Below are 27666 nucleotides of genomic sequence, written 5' to 3'. Positions count from 1 at the left end.
TTACAATTTATAGGTTACAAACAGTGACTGCGTGATGATAAATGTATTTTAAAAATACAAATACTCCACAGCCTCTAAAATCTTCATGCATTATTAAAATGAATTAGCAAAATATTGGTGTGGTTTTACAGACAGGGCTTAGACTAAATCAGGATTAGGCCTTAGTTCAATTAGGGCATTTAAGTAGCTTTTATAAACGTGCCTTTAGAAAAAATAAACTACTGGAATGCATCTCGAGACAAAACAATTGCACTGACATACAAGTTATGTCAGCTAGCTACCTAAACACAACCTTTTCAGAATGAACTTGGTAAAACTTATTTAAAAAAAGAAAAGGCATAGCCCTGATATGATATTATTTTTAATTATACATGTTTAACAATGAATCTTTTCAATCACAAAAAAGGAAAAAAAAAATTATCAATAGACCAAATATTTCCTTTCATCTCCAGCGCTTAGCTGTTAACAATGTATGATACAACACATGAACAAGAGTTTATAGTAAATAAACTATAACGTTTATACAAAGTGAAGGAAAAATTAAAACAGCAAACATAAGCACAAATGCACATTTTCCTTCTTGATCTGCATTTTTGAAACCAAATACATACATTCATTCTTTATTCCTACACAGCAACTTCTAAATCTCTCCTCATAAACTTCATCTCATGCTCCTTTGTTTTGCAAAAAAAAAAAAAGACTTTCAAAGCAGTAAATTGTCAATGAAGCAGCATTCTCCTTACTTCTAGAGAAATGTCCAGTTTCTCAAAGTTAAGGAAATCTTGTAGCAATCACCTCAAAAGTTGCCATGTCAGCGTGAGATGATACATAAGGTTAAACACAGTGCATCATTTAACTAAAAACTCTTATTCAAAGGAAACATGTCTATATATAAGGGCTTTGGTAAGGCAAGGCTGGTCTTCTCAAAACATTTATGCATGTCATTCCTCAAAACAGGCACAGCACATTTATATTCTAACTTTATCTTTGGCAATAATAATTATCTGAGAAAAGTGTAGCAAGTACTATAAGGCATACTGAATATGAAATTTAAGTATAAAAAAGGTCACTTCTTGAAAACACTGCAATAACAGGCCACAATGTTTAATTTAAGAAAAGTTCCAGTTATGACAGAATGAAACTTCTGTGACTTAAAGACGCACTTTAGCATCAACCATGTACACGTTTTCAATGTACATACAAATACTTGAAAACAAACCCTTTTAAACTAAACAATGTTTATCATGCCAAAGAGTAGAAATCAGATACATGCAGAGTAAGGCTGTAAATTATTGTTAAAGCACTGTGACCTTGAATCAAGGATTCTCTAATTTACTGACAGAGATATATATGTAGTGTGTATGATTATTATATACACACATAAATAAATAAATAGCAGTGCATGGACACTCCCCCAGCTGTATTCAATGAGAAGTATACGCACACATGCGTTCTTTGGCGGTGTCTGAGGTTAACTGAGTAAGCGCAAACTTTACTGAACGGTTATTAGTGCAGCTGAAGTCCTAACAGACAACTTCAAGTAGTGATGTAGTGTTTTCAAACTGAACTGAACATCATTCTGTGGTAATTGTTCCCTTCTGTACTCAAATTGTCGTGAAAAAGCCATATCCATTTTTTGAAACATACTGCAGAACAAGGTCTTTTCGGTCCCATTCAAATCCTGTTATACATACACACAGTAATCTTAAAATAATGTCTATTATTTAAAGCACTTCTCAGTAATGCCCGTAACCCAGCCCCAGGCCGAGGCTCTCTCGAAGTCCCCTGAGCTGCTCCTCGCCGAGCCTGATCTTGTCATCCAGTTGCCTCTGCTCTACCAGTAGGGCCGCTTTCATCTTCACAAAGTGACTGTAGTCACGCATCTGTTCCGGGGTCAGGCAACATCCCAGCACCCTGCCGACAGCCTGCTCACGCCGGTCCACGTGTTCCTTGAGCTCCTGAGCCTCTCCCATCTGCCCCAGCAGCTGCTTCTTCTTTTCCAGAAGTTGTAGCTATAACATCACAGAAAGAACGAGAGAGGCAGCGAGAATAAGACATGGCCATTGAATAAAAATGTTAAGCAAATCAAACAAACTTGGGCTAGTTTTGGCCATGAATGGGCAGGTTTTTTGAATAGCAATTGGGCTGGTTTTGTTACTCAGATACAACCAATCAATGCTATATTGTATATTTTGTACTATAACTATTATATATATAACTATGTACTATATATCCAACTTTTAAAGTCACCATGAAATCAAAATTGTCAATTCTTATTTTTTATGGAAAATTTCAGTATTATAAATCATTTATTTGTGCACATCATAATTTTTTTTATTCATGTGCTCTGATAAACTTTAACCAAAATAACTTCCCCTCCCTCTTGCAGTGACATCTCTCCACTTCTCTAATGATGCGTTTACTGGCGTGAGGGCGGGGCAACCTGTCACTCACATGACATCACAGCAATAGCAAACCATAACCATCCAAAAATCCAATCAATTCCCGATGGACAAAATCAAGTCCCGCCCTACATTTTTTCTTAACCAAGCTGCCATTTTACTCAGATATATGTCACAATAGGGAAGAAAAAACTATCGCAACTTCTGTTTCATGCCAACATTAATATACAGTAGTCAACATTTGAAGTGGATCAAAAAAGTTCATCAAAATTGTCCTAAGACAAGAACGGGTATTGTTCAAAATTCATGTATAACTTTGATGAAAGGTTTTGATCCACTTCAAATGTTGACTACTGTTTATCGCTGGGTCATAACGTACTGTATCTCTCCTCACCCTCTCGTGGTGGCCGGTCTCTGGGTCAACACAGTCCAAGGCACTTTCCACACGGATCAGCCTCCCAGAAAGTGACAGCAGCAAGCTGGTCACTTTGTCTAGGTCGCCGATGAACATACGAAACTTGTCAACCTCATTGGGCTTGCAGATAGCAAGCACCAGGCTCTCCACCTCGTCTCCCAGCTGAGTGTTGGCCCGAATATCCTCTTGCAGGCCCCTCTGTGCCTCACGCAGGACACCCAGCTTTTTACGAAGGCTCTCCATCAGCTGCTTCTGTAAATGTAAACATTCACTATGAGAAGCAGCATACAGTATACACAGTATATACACTATAGTTAAAAAGTTTGGGGTCAGTCAGTCAGAAATTAACTAACTAACTAAATTATACTTTTATTCAGCAAGGATGCATTAAATTGCTCAAAAGTGACAGTAAAGACATTTATAATGTTACAGAAGATTCAATTAAATTATGTTTGTTTGAACTTCATATTTATTAAAGAATCTTAAATTCATGATTTCCACAAAAAGAGCACAACTGCTTTCAACATTCATAATAATAAGAAATGTTTCATAAGCAGCAAATCATCATATGTGACCCTGGACCACAAAACCAACCACATGGGTCAATTTTTTGAAATACAAATTAGCTGAATAAATAAGCTTTCCATTGATGTATGGTTTGTTAGGTTAGGACAATATTTGGCCAAGATACAACTACTTAAAAATCTGGAATCTGAGGGTGCAAAAAAATCAAAACATTGAGAAAATCGCCTTTAAAGTTGTCCATTTATATTTGATTGTGCTGCATTCACTCACAAAAATAAATGTTTTATATATTCACGGTAGGAAATTTACAAAACATCTTAATGAAACATGATCTTTACTTAATATCCTAAAGATTTTTGCCATAAAAGAAAAATCGATAACTTTGGCCCATACAATGTATTGTTGGTTATTGCCACAAATATATCCGTGCGACTTGTGACTGGTTTTGTGATCCAGGGTCACATATCAGAATGATTTCTGAAGGATCATGTGACACTGAAGACTGTCACTGGAATAACGGCTGCTGAAAATTCAGCTTTGACATTACAGGAATAAATTACATTTTATAAAAATAGAAAAGGGTTAAATTATTAAATATCTATTTTTATTTATAATATATATTTATTTTTTTTCAAATAAATGCAGATTTGGTGACAGTATGACAATATGTTTGTCAATCTTAATGGAGATTAATTTGTTTAATTTATACATTTTTAACATGATGTAAATACAGGGCTCTTTGTGTGGGAATTTTAATAGTGAATTTTTTCCAATTCAGGTTTTGATTAAATAAACTGATAAGAGTAATTTATTAGAGATGCACTCCATCTTCATGGGAACTGACTTCATACATCCAAAAAATCATCTTGAGTTATAAAAGTAACTTAAAAAGGGTCAGAAAAGTGAAGTTAAGTTTCATATGTACATTTCAAGTGTCCATGAACTTTGGGGCCACATCTGAAATTACACGAAATTGAAAGATTTTATGAACCAATTTACAAAGCGTGTAATAAAGCGACCCATACATTTCTGAATCTTTCACCTTATAATTGAGTTCTTCCTCCTCCTCTCTCCTCTCTGAGATCTCTCGAATCTTGGCAAGAAGTTGTGCGTTGTCAACTGATGTGTCGTAACAGGTTGATCGTGATTGTGCTGTGGATGTTCCCAGTCTAGAGGGCCTAGAAAAAAGGTCATGGATACTTCAGCTTTTTAGATTACTCTGAAGTATGGAGCCCCTTAAGGGACATGGTGGTGGGAAAAAATATGAGATTGGAGGAGGAAAAATAATCTCAATGCTTTTGCGTTCCTTTGCAAATGTTTTGTGTTCCCCCGAGAAACTTTGCGTTCCCCCGCAAAAAGTGTACATTCGCCTGAGAAACCTTGCATTTGCTCGCTAACAGTCAGAATCTCAGGGGAACGCAAAGTTTTTGTGAGGGAACGCAAAAGTTTCTATGAGTGAACGCAAAGTTTCTCGGGGGAACGCAAAATATTTTTTTCCTCCCATCTCATATTTTTCCCATCACCATGTCCCTTTAGTGGCTCTGTACTGAAGCATGCCGTGACAACCATAACTATTCATGGCATTTAAACATAAATGATAAGAAAAGGAAAGTGAGAAAATTGTCGTACCTCTCTAGTGTTCCTCCACTGATTGGGTAACCCCCTCTCCAGCTCTCTCCACCTATCTCTGTATTTACACTGTGTGGAAATAACTCTCCAATCAGCTCCTTCCTAGATATACCATAATTATCGTCCAGAATGGAGTCCACCAGGGAGCTCCTCGATCCTCTAATGTTTCTAGCCGATGGAGCCCCTTCCTCAGGCATGTTGTCGATGTCTGTCTCCAGCACCATAACAGGCCGAGCAAAACCCTGCATCTCCACCCTGACCTCTCCTTCCCTCCTCTGAACTTCTCCTGCTCGCTCATTCTCACAGATCTCATCGATGTCTGTCTCCAGGGGCAGGTTTCCATCTTCTACGCTGCTGGGACTGCGGGAAGAAACAATCTGGTTTTTGTGGGCTGTTCCGTGGAAGCCTGCTTGATGGGGCTGCAAGTGGTAGTTGTTCATGGAGAAGTAGGATTCTGGATACACAAGCCCAGCTGACAAGCTGTTCTCTGGGATTTCAAGAGACCTGGTAGTGCCCTGTGCAGGGTAGTGAGGACTGGACCGGTCCCACTCAACTCGATGCTCAGGAAACATGGGCTTCACCAATGTGACTCTAGGCTCATCTGATGCTGCAGCAGTGTGGACAGGTATTCTAAAAGAGGGCAGACATTAAGGTTAATTTATTCAAAAGTACATTAAAAAATGCAATTAATTAAATAGTACTGTTCAAAAGTTTAGGTGCAGTAAGATTTTTTTTTGTGTTTGAAAGAAAAAAATGTATGCTTTTATTTAGCAAGGATCCATTAAATGGATCTAAATTGACAGTCAAGACATTTAGATTTTATTTCAAATAAATTCTGTTCTTTTGAACTTTCTATTCATCAATACAACTGGACAAAAATGTATCATGGTTTCCACAAAAATATTAAGCAGCATTGAGAATAATAAGAAATGTTTCTTGAGCAGCAAATCATCATATTAGAATGATTTCTGAAGGATCATGTGACACTGAAGACGAAGTAATGATGCTGAAAATTCAGCTTTGACATCACAGGTACAAATTACATTTTAATATATATATATATATATATATATATATATATATAAACTATATTTATATCTCTCTCTCTCTCTCTCTCTCTCTCTCTCTCTCTCTCTCTCTCTCTCTCTCTCTCTCTCTCTCTCTCTCTCTCTCTCTCTCTCTCTCTCTCTCTATATATATATATATATAAACTATATTTATATCTCTCTCTCTCTCTCTATATATATATATATATATATATATATATATATATATATATATATAAACTATATCTCTCTCTCTCTCTCTCTATATATATATATATATATATATATATAGTTTATATATCTATACATCATATTTAACAACATTATGGTTTTTACTGTATTTTTGATCAAATAAATGCAGATGAGCATAAGAGACTTCTTTACCAACCCCATAAATGGTACTGTGTATATCATAATGAAGTACAAATTAAATTAAATTAAATAAAACCTTTAGTTGTTTGGCTTAGCTTTTTCTACTGTTTCACTGCTTATTAATATTCAAAAAAGTTTAAAAACTAACAAACCATAATTTCCATAAAAAGAAAAAAAACATGGAGATGTGTTCTCTCATGTATTCAAAGTGTAAAAACACAAAAGTGTTTTTACTTTTTACTTAATGGTTACACCACATTAATGTTTTAGATTTTCAAATTCTTGAAAATGGTTTGTCAAAACCATATGAAATCAACATGAATACAAAGAGTACACTTCTAAGAAGTCAGCACATGTGCTTTAAACTAGAATTTTAAAAAGACTTGTCCTGTTCTTCATCATGGATCTTATATGTCATTATACGTGGGGTTGGATGGTATGTTTTACCTTGTGCATGGTTCAGGGTGTGGCAAAGGCTGATGAAGTTCTCTCCTCATGTCATAGTTCTGAAGGGTTTCATCCCTCTCTCTTGGGGGCAAGGCTACAGGTTTAAAAGCCCGACGTGTAAAAGCAGGGCTGGGTGGAGCCACCGAGTACTCTTGACTGCAGCAGTGACGGCTCTCTGAAACCTCCCTCGGAGGAAGACTGTAGGAACGCTGACGTGTCATTTCAGGCACACTGGGGGGCCGGGACGTGCACGGCTGTGGCCGAGGTGGAGAGGAAGAGGGAGAGGAATAGAGTGGCGTAGAGGAGAAGAGGTTGTGGTGGGATGCCCGCCTCTTGTGGAACTGCTCCCATTTTGGGGGTGGTGGACGAGGAGGCGGGGGCCCTTTTTTCTTTCTTACCTCATCGACACACACTCCATTCTCATCCAGGTCGCTAAGAGTGGACGCACGCATTCTGCTGACATTGGTGTTTGAAATTTGATTATGATAATTTTGTGTCTCCATGCGAATGTCGTTCTCTGACATAGCACGGTTTTTAAGGGGTGAAAAAAGATGCTCCTCAGTGCGGCCACCTGTAATGCTGTTGCCACCATGACCCATGAAGTTCAGAACGACAGCACCTTCTTCTGTCTTGGAGCCTCTTTTACACTTTGAGTAGTCCCTGTGGAAGAAGAAATGTTATGCTATACTTCTTCTAAGTAAAGGTTTGTCAATAACAATGCATAAAATAGGGGTAATAACAGCATATATCTACTGAGACACAATAAAAAAACTGAATTCTTACCTCTCTGTCAGGCTGTAGTTTCTGTTTAGTTTTTTTGTTTGTTCCTGTCCAGGATGGGCCTGTAAAATACATTTGCCATGTATGTAAAATATATGTATAACTTTTGAAAAATATTTAACAGACAAATTCATTAATTTAGTAGAGAAGATCATGTTTGTACCTAGCCCTATTTGCATTATTCTAACTGCAAAGAAAAACAAGATTGGTAAAGCAGTAAAATGGTGATTAATGTAATTTCATACCTTTTCGCCAATCTGTTCTTTAGCATATAGTTTTATCTGTAACAACCCGCTATAGGTGAACCCTGGCATTTAAACGCCTCTGTCAAAAGGGTTTAAATAACATGCTAAATTGTACAATAGAAAAGCAAGAGTGCTCTATGTAACCAAACAAATACTTATTTACCACTGTTGTGCCAACCATCTAGAGCCCAGTTTTTTAAAAGCACACAAAGTGCAAAATAAATATAAGGGTTAGATATCCAAAAGTTCCTTCCTTGTGAATAGTATCTCTGATTCTCATCTAGAGTACATGGGCTTGATTCCACAACAAGGAAAAATCCCTCTTGAATTCCACAACAAGGAAAAATCCCTCTTGAATTTACCTCAATTTGCCCTCAAGGATCAATAAATGTTGTCTATCTAAATATACTAAAGGAATAAGAATGGCGATCAGTTAGAGCATTAATTCCTGTTTTAAGGACTTTTCAAGGACATGTATTAAAAATAGTGACTGTTGACACATATTCAACATACATATTCAATCTTCCTGTTGTTTTAGAGCCGATTTATGATTTGTATACAGTTCTGGCCAACATTTTGCCTTTTGAGACTCTGAGGAAGGCCAGTTTCAATATATCCTGATCTGTATGAATGCTAATATTAAAATAAGTCTGCACTGAGGACTGAAAACAACAGTCTCATTCCCATCTACATGGCACTATACCAAAGCGTCTTAAAATAACAGCTCAAGTAAAGTATAAACCGTTTCATTCTTATTCAGTTCTAACAGTGCGCATATAAATCAATGCACAAAGACGACACATAATCTTTTACAGATAACATAAAAGTATCAATCTGGTGCATTTTTAAATAAAGGCTCAGCAGGAACTAAACCACAATTTCCATCCCATATGCAATAAGGCTATTTTCAATTCAAAACTATAACAGAAATCAAACGTTCAACATGTATTTGTAAGGACTCATCTTTTAGCTCATAGAAGCCTAGAACTGTAAATAACCACAATAAAGAAAACAAATCACACCCTCTTTCAGCAATGTTTGATTTCCATCAGGCTATTCATTATGAATTTATGAGGTTGTTATTTGACAGTGAACTGCAGGAGGAAAGCTTTACTCTTACTTGCATAAATAATTTAAAAACAATGTGGCATGTGCATGTCTATTCCATATATAGTGCATACTACACTCAAAAGTAAAATAAAGAAAATAAAAGTACATAATTGTACCTTTAGGGGTACAATGGCTTGTCACTGGGGCTGTACCCTCAAGGGTACAATATTGTACTTTAACCTTTAAAAGAAACGGTACATATATGTACCTTTTAATGCTTTTTGACCCTCAAAAAGGTACATATATGTACCTTTAGGTCCAATAATAAGCCCTATGGGGTACGTTAGTGTAGATTGTACCTTGGGGGATAGAAATGGACTCCTACTGTACCCCTATTTCTGACAGTGTATGACATTTACATCGATAAGGTATCCCCCAATACTTGTACATCCTTCTATGTAACTTTAATTAATAAGGTAAATGGGAAAACCACATAATCACTAATTTAATGTATTGCAATGCTAGTTAATTTTGTTAATGACAGTTAGTATTACTAAATTCTGGCATTTTTATATTAGTGGTTCCCTGGGTTGGCTGAGAGCCTGGATCAGAAATACTTGACAATCCCTTTTTAAGACAATGGATAATGCTGAATTCCCAGTCTTACCTCAGTTGGGGTGTAGCTCCTGGCCTTGTAGGGTGGATTTATGTGGTAGCCACCATACTGATTGTGCTGGGTGGTCACTGGGTGGAACGCTGAGCGAGGTTTTTGGACGTTAGTGGTAGTGTTGCTATAGAAATGCTCAGAGGACTGCAGTGAGGAAGGAACCTGAGGTGTGGGCGGTTGCTTCCGATAGGCGTCATGAGATAAAGACTGAGGAACTGTGTCACTGCTTATATTGTGTTCAGAGCGAACAGTTTCTCTCCCGGACTCCCATTCTTGTTCTCTATGTAGCAGCCTCTGCCTCTCCTCCCAGTCCCTCACCATTTGTTGCTCTTTTTCCCTCTCTTTCCTTAATCTTTCCTTCTCCCTCTCTTGTTCTCTAAGCTTCTCTTGCTCCTTAACTTTCTCCTGCTCTCTTTGTTTCTCCTGCTCTCTCTGCATCTGTCTCTCCATCACTTTTTCTTGGTCTTGTTGGGAACTCATAAACTGTCTCCCAGTGTCCAGTGAGTTGACATATGGCACATCTTGATACGAAAACCTTCTCCGGCCCAGGTTTTTGGCCATCTCAATAGGTTCAGGTGAGGATGGATGGTTCGGCCTACACGGCTTGTCTAGCCTCTGATTTCGACTTGTCAGGCTTGATAAGTTTGTTACAGACTGACTCAACTTCCTGCTAGTCTCCTCAAAAAACCTCCTGCGGTCTGCAAAGGGAGGGATGTCACACTCATCTGACCGACCTAAACGGCCACTGGAGGAATTTGTCCTCCCTCTAGTCGATACCATTTTTCCAGACCACATCTGTCCAGTAGCCTCATTTCTCTTACTCTCAGAGGGCTCAGTTTCTGGTTGAAGCTTGCGTTCTGGTGTCCAACGCCATCGCCGTGGTTTACCTGCAGGTGCTATCTCCTCCACCACATGCACATAAACTTGTCTGGCCTGTTGAGGGATCGGAGTTTGGGTCTGAGATGACTGGAAGCCCACAACCCTGGTGCTGGAATGTTCCTCAGCTTGTGTGGTATCAAGAACTTGTTGAGGTATATGTTTGAATATTTGCACGGAGGCAGTGGGTGGTTTGGTAAGAGGTCTTGGCAGGGTTTGGGGTCTGGGTTGATAGTACTCTGGAGGAGCTACTGCCTCTGTGTTGAGATCTGCAACCTCTTCTTCCACGGTCTCTTCACCACAAGGGTTTCTACTCTTCTGCAGCTGAGCCTTCTTCCTCTGGATTTCATTTCTAAGGTTGGTGGCAAAACGGTCACTTCTGCGACGCGACTTGGAGCTACGCAACTGCCGTTTCTGCGACTGCTTTGCGGCATTGCTATTGTCCTCCATTACTTCTCCTCCATTCTCATTTAATTGAGTGTCCACACCTACAGAACCAATGTTATTCTCAATAGTCTGAGAGTTAGTGGTGGAGAATCCATTCCCCGTGGGATTTCCGGGCTTCCCCCACAGATTCTGTCCAGAATCAAGAGGTTCCTCCTCTACCCTGGGATCCTCAAGTTCGGAAGTTGCCACCGAACCAGGCGTGGAACATCGGCTTGCTCCCCACTTGCCCTGAGACTTATTTGGACTAGGATCGCTCAGATAAAGAGGAGACTGTGACCACAGGCAAGTTGGAGATGCACAATGATCACTTTTGTCACCAGAAATATCCATCATACACAGCTGAGAAGCAAGAAGTTTCTCAGGTGCACTGTGTCTGTGCATTGCTGACTGGAGATTATGTTCTGGTTGGAGTTGGCTTTCAATGTTCTCATCCATATTCCTTTGCGAAAAGGGACTGAGAGGAGGTGAAGGTGCCGCCACAGATTTTGAAGAGTTCTCAAAGTCAGTTGCTTTGCTATCTCTCTGAGGGTTTAAGGTATAATAAGTTCCAGTGGTGCACCCTTTACATTCTTGTTCATTGTCTTGTGTTCCATTCAAATAAACACTGCCTGTCAAAACTTCCTGGACTTGGGGTTGATCTTCAACTATGCAGCTGGTTACACTTGGGATGCCTACAGGAGCAGACACACAGCGTTTATCTGTTGGTTGGCCTCTAGTAGCCCTAAAGCTGTCTTTCCTCATGGGTGGCTGCGGTGGTGCACAGTGTTCCTCCTCGCAGCTATAGGACGACGGTCGGACTTTAGCTGCAGTTCTGTCAGACAGTATCTTGGAGCGTTGATGTTCTTCCTGCTGGTTTCCATGGCCACTGGAGGCAGAATGTTGGCCTCCATCTGGATACCTGCAGGAAGAACCCAGACCCTGGAGGATGTTGTCCATGGAGTTGATCTCCTCAGGCTTGACAGGAACAGTGTAATCAGATGTGTTTGAGCTGGCTGAGAATGAGCTGTAAGCAGAGTCACGTTTGTTGTTGAAGATGACAGGATCAATGGGAGAGAGCTGACTGTCATAGTAACCCTGGTTGGGAGGATTCTCCAGACTCTCCATACTTCCTATTGAGCTGCTGCGGTCTGTGCTGTAGTGCCTGGAGATATGGCCCCACTGCATGGACAGCTCACTGCACAATTAAACAGAAGTGAACCAAGTTAGATAATGTGACACAATCACCATAAGGATTTCAAAGACTGCCTACAAAAAGTAACAATGTACACCATTTAATGCCAGCTTAAAATTTCAGCATCAAATAATATCTGTATGTGCTAACTATACGTTTCAATTTCAGATTTCAGATTTTTTTACAGATATTTTAATTTGATAATTGTGTAGTCATTTTCATTCTGTTGCAGGTGTTGTAATTAGGTTTCACAGTCTCCTCAGCAAAACCCTGACAAACAAATCTCCCAAAACAAACATTACAGTTGAAGTTCAAAGTTAAAGATTAGTCCCTTAAGTCAATGCTGTGTTTTGTACTACAGGCTTTTCTTGTGTTTTGTGTGTGTTTTTGGTCACTCTACTGGTGATCTGTGAAGAATGTCTGAGTCATATGTCTGAAAATAGTGGTGGTATCCGGTGAGCCACATGTTGACATAAGATGTGAGATCACCAGCTTCCTCTTTGATTGTTTTCCTTGTGAAATTTGCTGGAAGCAAAATTCCCTAATTCAACAATGAGATATACAGTGGGTACGGAAAGTATTCAGACCCCCTTACATTTTTCACTCTTTGTTATATTGCAGCCATTTGCTAAAATCATTTAAGTAAATTTTTTTCCTCATTACAGCACCCCACATTGACAGAAAAACACAGAATTGTTGACATTTTTGCACATTTATTAAAAAAGAAAAACTGAAATATCACATGGTCCTAAGTATTCAGACCCTTTGCTGTGACACTCATATATTTAACTCAGGTACTGTCCATTTCTTCTGATCATCCTTGAGATGGTTCTACACCTTCATTTGAGTCCAGCTGTGTTTGATTATACTGATTGGACTTGATTAGGAAAGCCACACACCTGTCTATATAAGACCTTACAGCTCACAGTGCATGTCAGAGCAAATGAGAATCATGAGGTCAAAGGAACTGCCTGAAGAGCTCAGAGACAGAATTGTGGCAAGGCACAGATCTGGCCAAGGTTACAAAAAAAATTCTGCTGCACTTAAGGTTCCTAAGAGCACAGTGGCCACCATAATCCTTAAATGGAAGACGTTTGGGACGACCAGAACCCTTCCAAGAGCTGGCCGTCCGGCCAAACTGAGCTATCGGGGGAGAAGAGCCTTGGTGAGAGAGGTAAAGAAGAACCCAAAGATCACTGTGGCTGAGCTCCAGAGATGCAGTCGGGAGATGGGAGAAAGTTGTAGTAAGTCAACCAACACTGCAGCCATCCACCAGTCGGGGCTTTATGGCAGAGTGGCCCGACGGAAGCCTCTCCTCAGTGCAAGACACATGAAAGCACACCTGAAGGACTCCAAGATGGTGATAAATAAGATTCTCTGGTCTGATGAGACCAAGATATAACTTTTTGGCCTTAATTCTAAGCGGTATGTGTGGAGAAAACCAGGCACTGCTCATCACCTGTCCAATACAGTCTCAACAGTAAAGCATGGTGGTGGCAGCATCATGCTGTGGGGGTGTTTTTCAGCTGCAGGGACAGGACGACTGGTTGCAATCGAGGGAAAGATGAATGCGGCCAAGTACAGGGATATCCTGGACGAAAACCTTCTCCAGAGTGCTCTGGACCTCAGACTGGGCCGAAGGTTCACCTTCCAACAAGACAATGACCCTAAGCACACAGCTAAAATAACGAAGGAGTGGCTTCACAACAACTCCGTGACTGTTCTTGAATGGCCCAGTCAGAGCCCTGACTTAAACCCAATTGAGCATCTCTGGAAAGACCTGAAAATGGCTGTCCACCAACGTTTACCATCCAACCTGACAGAACTGGAGAGGATCTGCAAGGAGGAATGGCAGAGGATACCCAAATCCAGGTGTGAAAAACTTGTTGCATCTTTCCCCAAAAGACTCATGGCTGTATTAGATCAAAAGGGTGCTTCTACTAAATACTGAGCAAAGGGTCTGAATACTTAGGACCATGTGATATTTCAGTTTTTCTTTTTTAATAAATGTGCAAAAATGTCAACAATTCTGTGTTTTTCTGTCAATATGGGGTGCTGTGTGTACAATAATGAGGAAAAAAAAAAGAACTTAAAAGATTTTAGCAAATGGCTGCAATATAACAAAGAGTGAAAAATTTAAGGGGGTCTGAATACTTTCTGTACCCACTGTATATCTCTCCCACTTGCACAGACACAAAGATCTGTTTAAACTATTAGTAGTTTAATGGAAATGTTTCAAAAGGTGTCTAAATGAATGTAAATCACTGAAATGAAGGGAAAGAATGGTCATACAGATTGTTTACTTGAATACATCATCTGTATAATAGTTATTTATACCAACCTGTTGTCACCTCCAGAGTGCCATGGTACATTGAGAGGTGTGAAGTGGAGCTGCATAGCCGAGGGGCCATCTGACGGATCACCAGTGCCCGTAGTGCAGGGTGCCTCTGACAGCTTTGCCAGGTGCCAAGAGTGGGGACGGATCACTGGCACACTGCGCCTGCTCGAAGAACAGAGATACAAGCAAACACAAAGTCAGTAAGAAGTGTATAGACTGAACAGTGTAAGAAGTATAACATCACTCTAATATTCCCAAGTACCAATTACTGACAAAAAGAAACCACAATCTGGAAACCACAGCATTCAGGAATGAAGAAAGGACCCTATACTCCCAAAGCAGTGTCAGTCTAGACAAACACATACAGGAATCAAGGGAAATCTGTTTGACTTCACCATCTGGAACGCTTTCATATCTGCCATCCACTGGATTACTGAAATGGCTAAATGAGGTTCTTTCTAAGACATCTACAGTAAAAAAAACAGCCGATTAATTTATAAAGTAGCAGCATTAATGGAACAAGGCCCAGATTCCAGGTACATCCCATCAGTTCCATTGACAGGAGTACAGTATTCACAAACATTCCAGAAGGAAATAATGATCCAGAGGGAACAATGTTTTTTAAGAGCTTATTATTCAACTAATAATAATTTAAGTTTTTCCACGAGAGGCTAGAAAAGAATAGAAGCAAAAATGCAATATGTAAGGAAAAACAATCTTTTGGTATAACGCACAGGACAGGAGACATTATACACTACAATTCAAAAGTTTGGGGTCTCTTATGCTCACCAAGGCTGCATTTATTTAATTAAAAATACAGTAAAAACAGCAATACTGTAAAAAAAAAAAATATATATATTTTACAATGAAAATAGTTAAAAATTATAACTGGTTTATATTTGAATACATTTTAAAATGTAATTTATTCCTGTGATGCAAAGCTGAATTTTCAGCATCGTTACTCCATTCTTCAGCGTCACATGATCCTTCAGAAATCATTTTAATATGCTGATGTGCTGATCAAGAAACATTTCTTATTATTATCAATGTTGAAATCTGTTGTGCTGATTAATATATTCGTGGAAACGGATTATGTTTTTCAGAATTAGATGAATATTAAAGAAAGTTAAAAAAAAACAGCATTTAATTGAAATATAAATCTTAAGAAACATTATAAATGTTTTACTGTCACTTCTGACAAATTTAATCATCCTTATTGAAAAAAAAAAATCCAAAAACCTTACTGATCTTAAAACACTTGTGAAACAAAGCGATATCTGCTATTTAATAGAGTGAGGTCAGAGTGAGGTAAGCAAGAAGAAGAATATTTACTCTAATACAACAAATTAAACAAATGAATATACATTAAAAACACACACCTACCACACAAGCAAATATGACATTTAGTAAACAGAGAATTTTCTTTTTTTTTAATTAAAGCATAAACCCAGAGGCACATCAAAATGTAGAAATATGTCTCTTTCAGAAACCTATAAACAATAAATGTAATTAACATTTCATCCCAATTAACACTTTTGCCTAAAAAACTTTTGCAATCTCAGGATGTTCAAGTTTTCACAAGACAGCTCATAGCTATATTCGCATTGTCATCCTCGTCCAATAAACACTGTTGATCAAACATAACACCAAGCTGATCCTCAACACAGACACGATAACTTTTTGTCTAAATTAATTTATGACTGAAATTGGGTAGACTATGATCTGTCCTGAGATGGAGTTTTGGCTCAATATGTTCAGATTCACAGAAAACATAAAACTACCAAAGCAATCCAAAATGTACAAAAAACAAAACAAAAACAAACTCTGAAACCATTTTTCTCAGTTTCAGTGTTGGTGCAGTTACTGCATTTGCCTTAGCACGGCAGTACTGTTCCAGTGAAATGCACCAAACAGAAACAGGCTAACCAGGTTGAAATTAGTGCTGGTTTGACTCCCACTTGGGGTTTTCTGTGCAATACGAAACTTATTTAGATACTCACAGCACTTGACACAACTCCAGATGTTCTCACAGTAAGACAAATATTCTGAGATGAATCCAATCCAAGACTTTTCAGCTACAGGTTCAAGATGAAGTTCAAGTTTAAACCATCAGTAGACGTCTCGTGTCAAAGGACAACCCTGAGGTCTGTGTCTGCTGTGAGTGGTCAATCTTTATCAGGACCCTAACGACTTCAGCGCTCACATGAGTGAAGGTTGGTGGTCATTTAGCTGTAATGAGGCAGCCAGAGGCTCTGACCAGATTCCTAGTCCAGGAAAAATTAACAGACAAACACTCCCCCCACTTCCCCTCTCAAACAGCAGCTCTCTCTCTCTCTCTCTCTCTCTCTCTCTCTCTCAATATTTCAAGTTACAACTGAAGACCAAACATTCAGTCCACTAAACAGCATATTCTCTCTCTCGCTCACATACACAGCCTCCCACCCACTCTCTCTAATGACATTAGAGGGAGAGGAAGCGGTGCTCAGACGGAGAGGAAACTATGTTTGGCGGAGATAAAGCGGCAAGCCACTGCTAAAATAATACCTAGCATTCTCTCCTATTATTGTTTGAATGGGGGAAAAATGTGAGGGCCGCTTCCTGTCTCCCTGGGAGAGCAGTCAATTTCGGCCAGCAGTGGTGAGAGAGTGAGGGGAGGTGGGGAGAGAGAGAGAGAGAGAGAGAGAGAGAGAGAGAGAGAGAGAGAGAGAGAGAGAGAGAGAGAGAGAGAGAGAGAGAGAGAGAGAGAGAGAGAGAGAGAGAGAGAGAGAGAGAGAGAGAGAGAGAGAGAGAGAGAGAGAGAGAGAGAGAGAGAGAGAGAGAGAGAGAGAGAGAGAGAGAGAGAGGAAGGAGGATATACTGTATGTGAAAAAAGGGAAACAAATTGGTGGTATAAGACGAAATGATTGAAACGGTGCATTGTCCCTGGGGCATGAGGCCAGGTACATGTATTCTTGCTCTTTTCAATAGTGTAGAAAGCACAACAATGCAAAGCACATAGAAGCAACAGTGTGTGTTTTGTTATTCCAGAAACTGCCTGAGAGAGAGAGAGAATAAAATAGAATTTAACTCATATCAGCTGTGCTTAGTAAACAGCTTTTCCTGCTCAAATCAGAAGGGCTGATAAAAGTCATATCGGGGTCAGTCTGATTAACAACTACAACACTGAATAAACGGAAAACCCAACAATCATGTGTAGGACAAATTATAATGTAGCACAACCTCCCACTAATGGGTTCTTCAGTTGAATTGTTAACACCGTGTCAAGAGTTAAATTATTTTTTGTTCACAACATGCTGTACCAAATCTGTATGAGTAGACAGAAGAATGTTGCCCATTGACAAAACACTGAGGGAAAAAACACTGAAATATTTCTCAAAATATCTCTGCTAATTTCACAGAGGAAAGAAAGTCATACAGGTTTGGAACATGGACATGTTTTAATAACTGTTTGTCCATCTGTGGAAAAATCCGCACTGCTTAAATCTTCTGAAACACGTTTCTCTCTGCAAATAATGCTCTTCACTGCACTAGTTAAAATGTTTGAAGTCACTGTTTGACATTTGTAACAATTTCCCACAGACACCAAACCTAAACACGAGGAGTGAAAGTTTCTATTCCAGTACGAAGTCATGAATGTTTAATAATGTAAGGATCAAGGCAATTTATGAATGGTTGTCTGTTGCTAAGCAACTTGGGTTAATGTTATAGCACCACATTAGGGCTTTTCACACTGCATTTAACCCACACCGCATTGTGGTGCCAAACTTGTACAGTGTGAAACGATGCAGTGTTAGAATGTTACAGCTTGATGCTTAGCAACCGCATATTTGCGTGCTTTGGACAGTTACGAAAAAAGCACATTGTATATAACCTGTAAATTCTGTGTTTGAGAGGAAAAATGCTGACAGAAAACATGACAATTTGAGTGAAGAGGAGACCATTTTATTCTTACCTTTATATTCCGAAAAGTCCATTCAGTATAATTCGAAAGTACAGTCGGCAGTACGAGGAGGCGCAATGCTAGAGCTTTTATGTAAACAGGCAAACAAATGCTGTCGCATGCTGCGTTCATCCAATCAATGACACTGACACCGTAAATATGCAAATAAGAACGTTAACCCAGGGTTTAGGAATATACAATGTGAAGCATCAGTTTATGAATACCCAGGATTAATTGTTAACCCCATGGGTAAATTATGACCAGTGTGAAACGTGAAGCAAGATAACCCAGGGTTTAGAATGACCCAGGGTTAAATATTTAATGTGTGAAAAGCCCTATTGTGTCACTCTGTATTACTGCATCCCGATTTGCATACTATCCATCCTAAATGGTATTCGAAATTACCATTATTGCGTCCAAAACTGTAAGTTTAAGTTTAAATGGTACCAAAGGTAGTACTCGGATGGTCTACTATTTCCGGTGGAAATTTGATGTGCAGATCCATGCACACTTTAACAACTAATGTTACCTACAACCGTTTTTGAGGAAGTTTTGGTTCAGAACTACAATAAAAAATTATTCTGCTACACACCCAAAAGTATGTACTTTTTCCTCACAAAAAAAGTGTACATTGTTTTAGGCCATAGAAGAAGGCGAATTGGGAGACAGCATATATCTTTGACAACACAAATTTGAGGTTAGCACTGCACAAGAGTGTGGAACATTACCTAAAATTAGCCTTAACTCTGGGTTTAAAAACACATCAACCCAGGGTTAAGCCCTTATGTGACACCAATTCAAACTATTATGGGTAGCTGTAGAGTTTAACTTTTACATGCTTTATAGGAACTAAGATTGTGTGTGTGGTAGCAAAGAATGGTAATTAAACCATAAACTGAAATTATCTTAAGGTGTGATGTCACTCGTTATTGTAAGAAACATTGTTGACACGCACATGAGTCAGTATACTGTATGCTAAGTTCTAGTCAAAGATCCTTCCTCTCTCTTTTGTTTTCACAACCGACACAGTTCGTTAGAAGCCCTCTCTCTCTTATTGTAGGGAATACATAAATTACCATGCCCATATCCAAGTATATGTTAATGTTCAAGAATAATACACTGAGATCAAGAATATAGCATTTCTATAGCGATTTGCACAGATTGTAATTGAGATCTGGGAATATAGTCCAGTCATTTTATGAAAAAAGGTTGAACAAATTGCAACAGAAACAAACTCAACTGATTTTGTATCCTCAATATGTCATGAGTAAGGAAAAAAAAAAGCCCCGAAGAATCCCATCAGGGGAAAGTTTAGAAAAAGACCCAAATATAGTCTATACGCCTATTCATTCTTTTTCTTACGTGAATAGGGTAACATTTTTAACCTTTAGATATCACCATGAAAATTGTGTTGATTACTTGCATCAAGACAAACAAAAAATGTATTACAAGTTTTTAAAAATTGTTTGTTAATATGGACAAACGGTGCATAATCTAATTACATATGTTCTAATTTGCATAAATACCACAACAGATCTAAACATTGGGTATAGCCAGGTGAAAATGTCTTGTTGAATCTTGTTGACACATAACAGTAAAATACTTAATGTTAAGGTCTGAATGGAACCCATTTAGGCTACCCATGAGCATTAATACACAGAGTCAGGAAGAAGTACTTTAGAAATCAGCCTTTATTCATTATTTTTGCAGAGATGGGGTTTGGGGCTGGGTCCGTGGGACTGTTTCTGGGGATTCACTTTTTATTTTGCCGACCTTTTGTCTTCTGCATTCGCCTTACCATTGTCTCCAGTTCTTCCCTCATGCTCGTCCCCCAGAAACAGTCCCATGGACCCAGCCCCAAACCCCATCTCTTAAAAATGAATAAAGGCTGGTTTCTAAAGTACTTCTTCCTGCCTCTGTGTATTAATGCTCATGGGTAGCCTAAATGGGTTCCATTCAGACCTTAACATTAAGTATTTTACTGTTATGTGTCAACAAGATTCAACAAGACATTTTCACCTGGCTATACCCAATGTTTAGATCTGTTGTGATATTTATGCAAATTAGCACATACGTAATTAAATTATGCACCGTTTGTCCATATTAACAAACCATTTAAAAAAACTTGTAATACATTTTGTATTTGTCTTGATGCAAGTAATCAACACAGTCATTTTCATGGTGATATCTAAAGGTTAAAAATGTTACCTTATTCACGTAAGAAAAAGAATGAATAGGCGTATGAATAGGCTATATTTGGGTCTTTTTCGAAACTTTCCCATAATGGGATTCTTCGGGGCTTTTTTTTCCTTACTCAGGACATATTGAGGATACAAAATCAGTTGAGTTTGCTTCTGTTGCAATTTGTTCAAGGTTGACCCCCATTTTGGCTTAAAATGACTGGACTAATACTACTTCTGCTAGGATCCAGCTGGTCAACGGTTTCAACTTCTTTGTACTAACAAAGTACAAAATAGTTTCATGGTACTACTATGTATTTTTAAACATTGCACCATGTTTCATTAATTTGTATATCCCTAAATTAATGGACATTAGACCTCAAATTAGCTATTAGCTAATGTTGCATAAAAATGACTGTATATGCAACAATTTCATTCTGTATCATCCCTGATAAATAAATAAATAAATAAATAAATAAATAAATAAATAAAGCAAGCACGCATGCATGCACACCACTCTCCACTTTCAGTCGGTGCAATCATCATCATTTGTTTGCCTGTTTCCCGAAAACAGCGAGCGAGACGCACAGGCTGCATTCCATTTAATCACCCAGGCTTTTACCAGTTGGACACAACGAAAAGCCCAGTCCAGGAAGGGAGCAGTCAAGAGTTGGGCTCTCCAGCACAATAGCATGTTTGTTGTTTTGGATTCTCTTTCACTCTGATTTTAAAGTATTTTTCAAGGGGAAAGAAAGCATGCAAAAAATGCATCGCAGTCTAAAAGCTTATCAGCCACATCAAACCCTTCCTAACTATTATGGACAGAAAAAAAATAGCAGAGAGATGTACCAAGTCATGACCCCAGTAGCCTTTCAATCACAAGAGCATAAAGTGAATGAATAAAAGTGTGGGAGATTGCAGACTCAATAACAAACTGCTCTAAACAAACTAAAATAACAGATGTTAAAACAGATGCAGAGCAGTTCACAAGGCTTCACAGTCTACACTCATGTTAACACCGCAATTCGTTTACTCTTTCCCTGGCAACTGAACAGAGGTTAATCTAACTGATGGCCTACATCTTGTCCACATGTCCAGTATATCAGAGTTATACCACAGAACGTTTTTACTGTGATGAGAGAAGGTGGACTACGGTGCAGAACCCTGGGCTACTTGACCTATTACTAAAAAAGGAAGCCATTTCGATGTACGCAGTCCCACCGTAATGCAATCCCAAAAGATGAACCCACACAAGAGGTACTGTCTGGATTGATCACTTGACATATTCCAGAAAGAGGAGCACGCCTTTGTCCATTACCACTAAAATATAAATCTGTCATAAAAACTCTAGATGGCGGAGGCTGATAGGCCATTATCTCAATCTGCTTGCAATCACATCATTCTCTCTATTGCACAGCTGATTGGTTCCTGCTGTATCAGTAGCCAATAAGCTTGCTGCTCAACCTTCAAATACTTGGTCAGCGGTCAGCATATACTGTAGCAGTTGCAGCACGCTTTCAGAAACCCTACACCTTCCCCAGCTCCACCTGATCTGCAATGGGTAATTCATGTAGGCTATATTGTGCAGCAGGAGCATGTAGTGTTATAAAAAATATTGATATTTCGATATGTATCGATTCGATACATATCGATACTGAAATATCTGAAACGGTTCCAATACTCCTTTTCTGCAATATCGATACACTGATAACAGCTGTGCGTTCTCACACTCTCATCTCTCCGATAGAGAATTGACATTTTGACACACACTCGCCTCCTCATTCACTTGTCTCATTCGCTCTAGTTGAATAGTGCTGGTATTGCGCATATTTTTTGTTATTTAGTAGTATTTTTCGTGGCTTATTGTGCTTAAACGGTCAAATACATAAAAAAAATATATATATCAAAATGCCGTCTTGCCGGGTATTCGGGTAAATACTGACAGTTTTGGAACCTAAATGTAAATAGTTGAGAGAAAACGCATGTTGTGTAACAGTATATTGGATCCGTGCATAATCTCTTAAAGTGACAACAGCTTAATAAACCTGGTGCTGTCTGTCATGTTAATCAAAGAACAAAAGACAGAGAAAATTACTCTTCTTGTTTTGTAACTTAAATTGTGAGCATATTTTTTAAACTTTTACAATGAAAACTATAGTGTTATTTTACATTTGATTACTTTCATTTCTGTAGTAGTTTCCACCTGAAAAACTTAAAGCCATGTTTATATAATATGTCTCTTTATTCTATTGCATTTACTTGTGCCATCATTTGCAATTTGTTTATTTGTTCTTATTTTATTACTGACTGTTTACTTTTTTTTCTATAAATGTAGTTCAACTATTCAAATAAAGCCTTCCTGACCTGTTTAAGCTATTACAACAAAATTACCCTAACTATCTGTATGGCGGTATATATGGCAGTTTTCCCCGTGGTATCGAAAATGGTATAGAATATCGAGATACTATTTTCAAGGTATCGTATCGAAGTTGGAAATTCCAGTATCGTGACAACTAGAGTTTGAAATGAACACCCGCCAAATGTGGATAAAAATGAACTGTGGCGGGTAACGCCACATGAACATGAACATGCCCGCCACTACGCAACAAATAACGGGGCGCTTATTCATTTGCATTGATGCAATAGCAAAGATAAAAAAGCATTTGGTTAACAGAAAAGACATGTTATTTTTCGACATCCTACATTTTTTTATGTTCTTTGTACTGTATTGATCGGTCCACATAAAATACATTTTTGGTGGAGGATGAAAGAGGAGGGGAGGAGATGGCTGGATGACAGGATATTGTTTGAATAAGAAATGAATGTATGAATTCCAAATTTTATTTTATTATATATATATATATATATATATATATATATATATATATATATATATATATATATATATATATATATATATACGCTGTGACATAGTTAATCTGGTTCATTTTCTTTTGGCTAGTAGAAGTTCTGAATGGCCAGTAACTTAAACATTTTGTAGCCAAATTGCCTGGTGAGTGAAAAAGTTCATTTCAAACCCTGGTGACAACACTAGCAGCATGTCTTTCTTGCACACAGCACCATCATGTATGTATTGGCAGTAGCAAGTCCCATACTTGCTCTGCAGAAGCAGCAGCAATAACCAACAGCAGCAGCATAGCAGATCTATTCGGCCAAGATCAAACACATGAACATTGTCATACCCATTACCATGCCAAACAATGTTATTAAATTTAACATCTTTAGCAAATCTCAAAATGATTATCCATTTTTCATATTGTCGGCCAAAACATTCAAATAATTATCGACTACCAATGCATCCTCAATATAAACATATACAGAAATCCAACACATTTTCTTAACAAAAAACAGCACAGCAAGCCATAAACTATAAATTCTGTGCATTCAAATTTGATCAAAAACATATTATACAATAACACCATACACTGAGGCTGGCATGTGGAAAGTTTTGGAGTCTGAAAGATCTTAGAGTTTTGTTCTTAATATGTGGAAAGTCAGGAGGGGGGTGGTGGTCTTGGGAATGCAAGGAATGTCCATTGTTTTGGCATTGAGTCTCCTTTGTTCTTTCTTGTTCCTTAGCACAGCGGACAGGGTCTTACCGTGAAACTGCTTTTTCTTGAAGCTTCCTGAGTTTGCTGTCTCTGTCCTTCATAACTCTCCTCCACGGCCTCTCCAAACCACAAGATCATAAACTCATAGAGTGAAGTGCAACTGGGGTTTCTCCCTGAGAGACCAGGCAACCTTTGATAGATGATTACTGAAGTGGCTCTCCACACTTTATTTCCTCAAGAGAGAAGTGGTGCTTACAGTTTTATATCAGCATTTAGCCAGTTGGCTTTTACAGTAGATTACAGCCATTGGTTCCTGTAATGCGATTTGCACATGGCTAAAAGTATCACTTATTAACTGCTCTTTTTCTATTTAAACGCTGCAAGAAATGCTGAGACATGGAACATTGGTAATGATTAAAGTTAATGTGTGTAATACATTTATTTGAAGTACACCCAATAATGTGAACACTGCGATTTCAAAATATTCCTGTTTGTTTGAGCAGCCCAACATGTACATGTCAATTTCTGGCTCAAGCAAAGTCGTGAGTCACTCTGGGGTGGTTTAAAGGTATGGTTGAAAATTCGGTTTTCATTTACTCACAGTTGTTCCATACCTATATTACTGTCTTCGGTAGAACAAAATAAGATATTTCTGGGGTCTAAACAACATCAAAATCCAAATATTCTGATTGAAAAGAAATTGGGGAATGACTATTGCAATTCCATTTGGTACCACTAGCAGGTCAGAAATGACACCGCACCTTTCAAATGTAAGCTGTTATGTATGGATAATCTATTGCAGTAGTTTTTTTTTTTCTGACATATGGTGTGCCAATTGCTCAATAAATCCAGACGTATATCCCAAAGCAAGACAGCAACACTTCCCTTCCCTCACGTGGCTTTCCTGTAAAGACCTACCCTTCCTTTAAGTCTGAGCATGAGTGTGTGAATCTAAATATCTTAAACGTATACGCTCGCAGTCCAAATAAGGTCTGTGTTTCTGACTTGGCTTAAGTCAGGGACAAAATATGTATTTAAAAACAGTTCTTCCGCCCCTGACAATGGTTATTTACTGTAAATAAACATTTCTGTCCCATGGTTCCCAGCTCAGCTCCTAAAGCTGCTATTACAGTCAGCATGTGTAACAGGAAGTGGGAGTTGGAACTAGGAGGAACCAGACATCCAGAAATTTTAGGAGCACACTGTTCTCTGTTGCAAGATGGGCACCACCACACTTCCAGACAGAGCACATCAGGTTTATATAACATCAATAGACAAACTGTACTCTTTCAGTGTGAATAATACATTTTCATACTTAACTAAACAAGTTCGCAACTCACAAGTTGAAGACACAAACACTGAATTAGTGTGCGCAATTATAAGTTCGGTCCAATGGACAAAGTGCATCAAATCTGCATTCCAGACAGCTGCTGAAGAACAATAGAAAGTGTGTGTGCAGGAAAACAATACGGTGTGTCTCTGGACACGGCATACCACAAACATCCTTTAACTGTACAGCTCACCTTCCCATTCACAAAGAGAAGCCGGGGGACACAACAGCTCTAATCCAAAAATATAGATAAAAAATCTGTCATTACTGAAAAATATCAATAAAATTAGTTGTGTTATTTCAAACAGATTTCTTTACACCAGTAGTTCTCAGGGGACCCAATAAGCCTTGATTATATTAACATAATCCTAATTAACTAAATAAAAAAAAAAATGGTAACACTTTAGTTTAGGGTCCAATTCTCACTATTAACTAGTTGTTTATTAGCATGCATATGACAGTTTACAACTGAAAATTTGCATGACATTTCTCCGTGGCGAAGTGGTAACGTCACTGTTTTTGAAGCAGTTAAATAATGTACAGCTTCGCTATTAGCAGAGACGCTGCCATCAAACACTGTTGAGAGCTGCCCTCCCTCTCTCTCATTCTTTCTCTCTCAATAACTGCCTATCAATGGCTCAAGTCCCAGTTACTAGCTGGTATAATTTTACATTTCTAATGATTGGCAGGGAGGTTGTCATTAAACACACACACACACGCACAGAAAAAAAACATCTCTATCGTGCTGACTGAATAGTCATACATTCCTTGGCCTTGAAATGGAGGTGGAAATGAGCCCTGCGTGATGCATGTGACCTCTACTGACGTCCAAAGATGCACACACACACAAACACACCATTACAAAAACCTCACATACACAAAGTCATACTTAAGCCCCTTCCTTTTAGCCATAACCCAGAAATGAAGATTCTCTTTTACACACACACCAGCAACAACAGAAAGCTGATACAACTATTCTCGATAATGCAGAAAAGGTCAATAGTGATTTTTTTGCTAAAGGTTAAAGGTGAGGAACAGTGACTATGAAAAGTCGGTAAAGCCATTTGAATGTCCTCACAATGCAGACACGATTTAAAACATGGCGGCAACGGCGACTGATCTTCTTCAATGACACAGCAGTGCCTATGTTAGATTGATTGCCAAGCATGAATAAACATGCATTCTAACCAATCCAACCAATTAGTTTTATACAAAAACAGGCTGCATGCAAAAAGATACAGCAACAGTCTATCCGCATAGTACAACAATCAAATCTGATTCCTTCAAGAGCCTCCGGCACAGTTCCACTGGTGTGACTAGGGATCAAACCCACAAACAGAAAAATACAACACACACACACACACACACACAGTAGGATGTGCTCCCTAGAAAACCACAGCAAGAGAGAAACCGCAGGCAGGGTAATAACACAAAGACTGCAGCATTTCTGATTTGCAGCCAAATAAACGGATGTAAAAAGAAAAGGAATTTTTTCCATCTCTACACTCCTCTCCTCTCCCTCACTCCTGAACCTCTGACTCTGTGGCTAGCTTCTGCAGAGCTGGTGTTTGGATGGCTATCCTAAACCTGGAGGTTTAAAAGTTCACATTTTTCTTTGGCTAAAAGCATGTTTATAGTCTGAGACTGTAAATCTAAATTCTTCTACCTTAAGTGCACTCAAGTACGTTGTGTTTTGTTGTAAAAAAAAATATATATATATATTCTCACGAGAATTCTTGTGTTTTGAGAATCTTAGGGATTGGTGAGAGTGAGGGGTTGGTGTTTGAGTATGAACAAAAATAAACAGCATATTGAATTGGTTTATTTACAACAGATAAGATAAATAGAGAATGTCAAGAGGTTAGATGATTGTCGAGAGGTTTGAGAATGAGGTTAAAGAATGATGAGAGATTATAAAATGAGGTCACAGAAGTTAAAGAGTATTGAAGCAAGAGAATGAGATTATAAAAGTTAGAAACTGTTTCAAGGCTTTAGAATAAGGGTATACAGGTTAAAGCATACTTAAGAGGTTCAAGAATGTGTTTATTAGGAATACATCAATAATAAAATTCTAGCTGATACCAGTATGGTAGATATTAAAAATCAATTAAATTTAGTCTAAAAAAACAATTATATTGAAAATTATAATGTACAGTATGAATAATGGATATTTAGAGATTTGCTAAAATGTTAGTAAAAATGTGTTAGGTAACAGCATTTGTAATCTAAATGTA

At 38.4% G+C, this 27666-nt stretch overlaps 1 protein-coding gene across 3 annotated transcripts in view; it reads right to left on the bottom strand.

The window, feature by feature from the left end:
• Positions 1 to 343: 343 nt before the first annotated feature.
• Positions 344 to 27666, bottom strand: part of shroom4 (shroom family member 4) — a 49853-nt gene continuing 22530 nt past the window's right edge. Inside the window, exons 1-9 of one of the 3 annotated variants that reach the window (XM_084404670.1) lie at positions 16411 to 16834; positions 14414 to 14572; positions 9579 to 12075; positions 7620 to 7678; positions 6837 to 7496; positions 4972 to 5601; positions 4385 to 4520; positions 2797 to 3069; positions 344 to 2012 (exon numbers count right to left, since the gene is read on the bottom strand). In XM_084404670.1, coding sequence (XP_084260796.1) covers positions 1737 to 2012; positions 2797 to 3069; positions 4385 to 4520; positions 4972 to 5601; positions 6837 to 7496; positions 7620 to 7678; positions 9579 to 12075; positions 14414 to 14469 — 4587 coding nt within the window. In that variant the 5' untranslated portion in view covers positions 14470 to 14572; positions 16411 to 16834 and the 3' untranslated portion in view covers positions 344 to 1736. Of the gene's footprint in view, positions 2013 to 2796; positions 3070 to 4384; positions 4521 to 4971; positions 5602 to 6836; positions 7497 to 7619; positions 7679 to 9578; positions 12076 to 14413; positions 14576 to 16410; positions 16835 to 27666 lie in introns of those variants that run through there. The other 2 variants (XM_084404669.1, XM_084404668.1) reach the window with 2 other exon arrangements.

Source organism: Rutilus rutilus (assembly GCF_951802725.1).
Source record: "Rutilus rutilus genome assembly, chromosome: 3".
Taxonomy (NCBI): Eukaryota; Metazoa; Chordata; class Actinopteri; order Cypriniformes; family Leuciscidae; genus Rutilus; species Rutilus rutilus.
The sequence above is the reverse complement of the archived record's forward strand: the minus strand, read 5'-3'. Positions and strand labels throughout refer to the sequence as shown.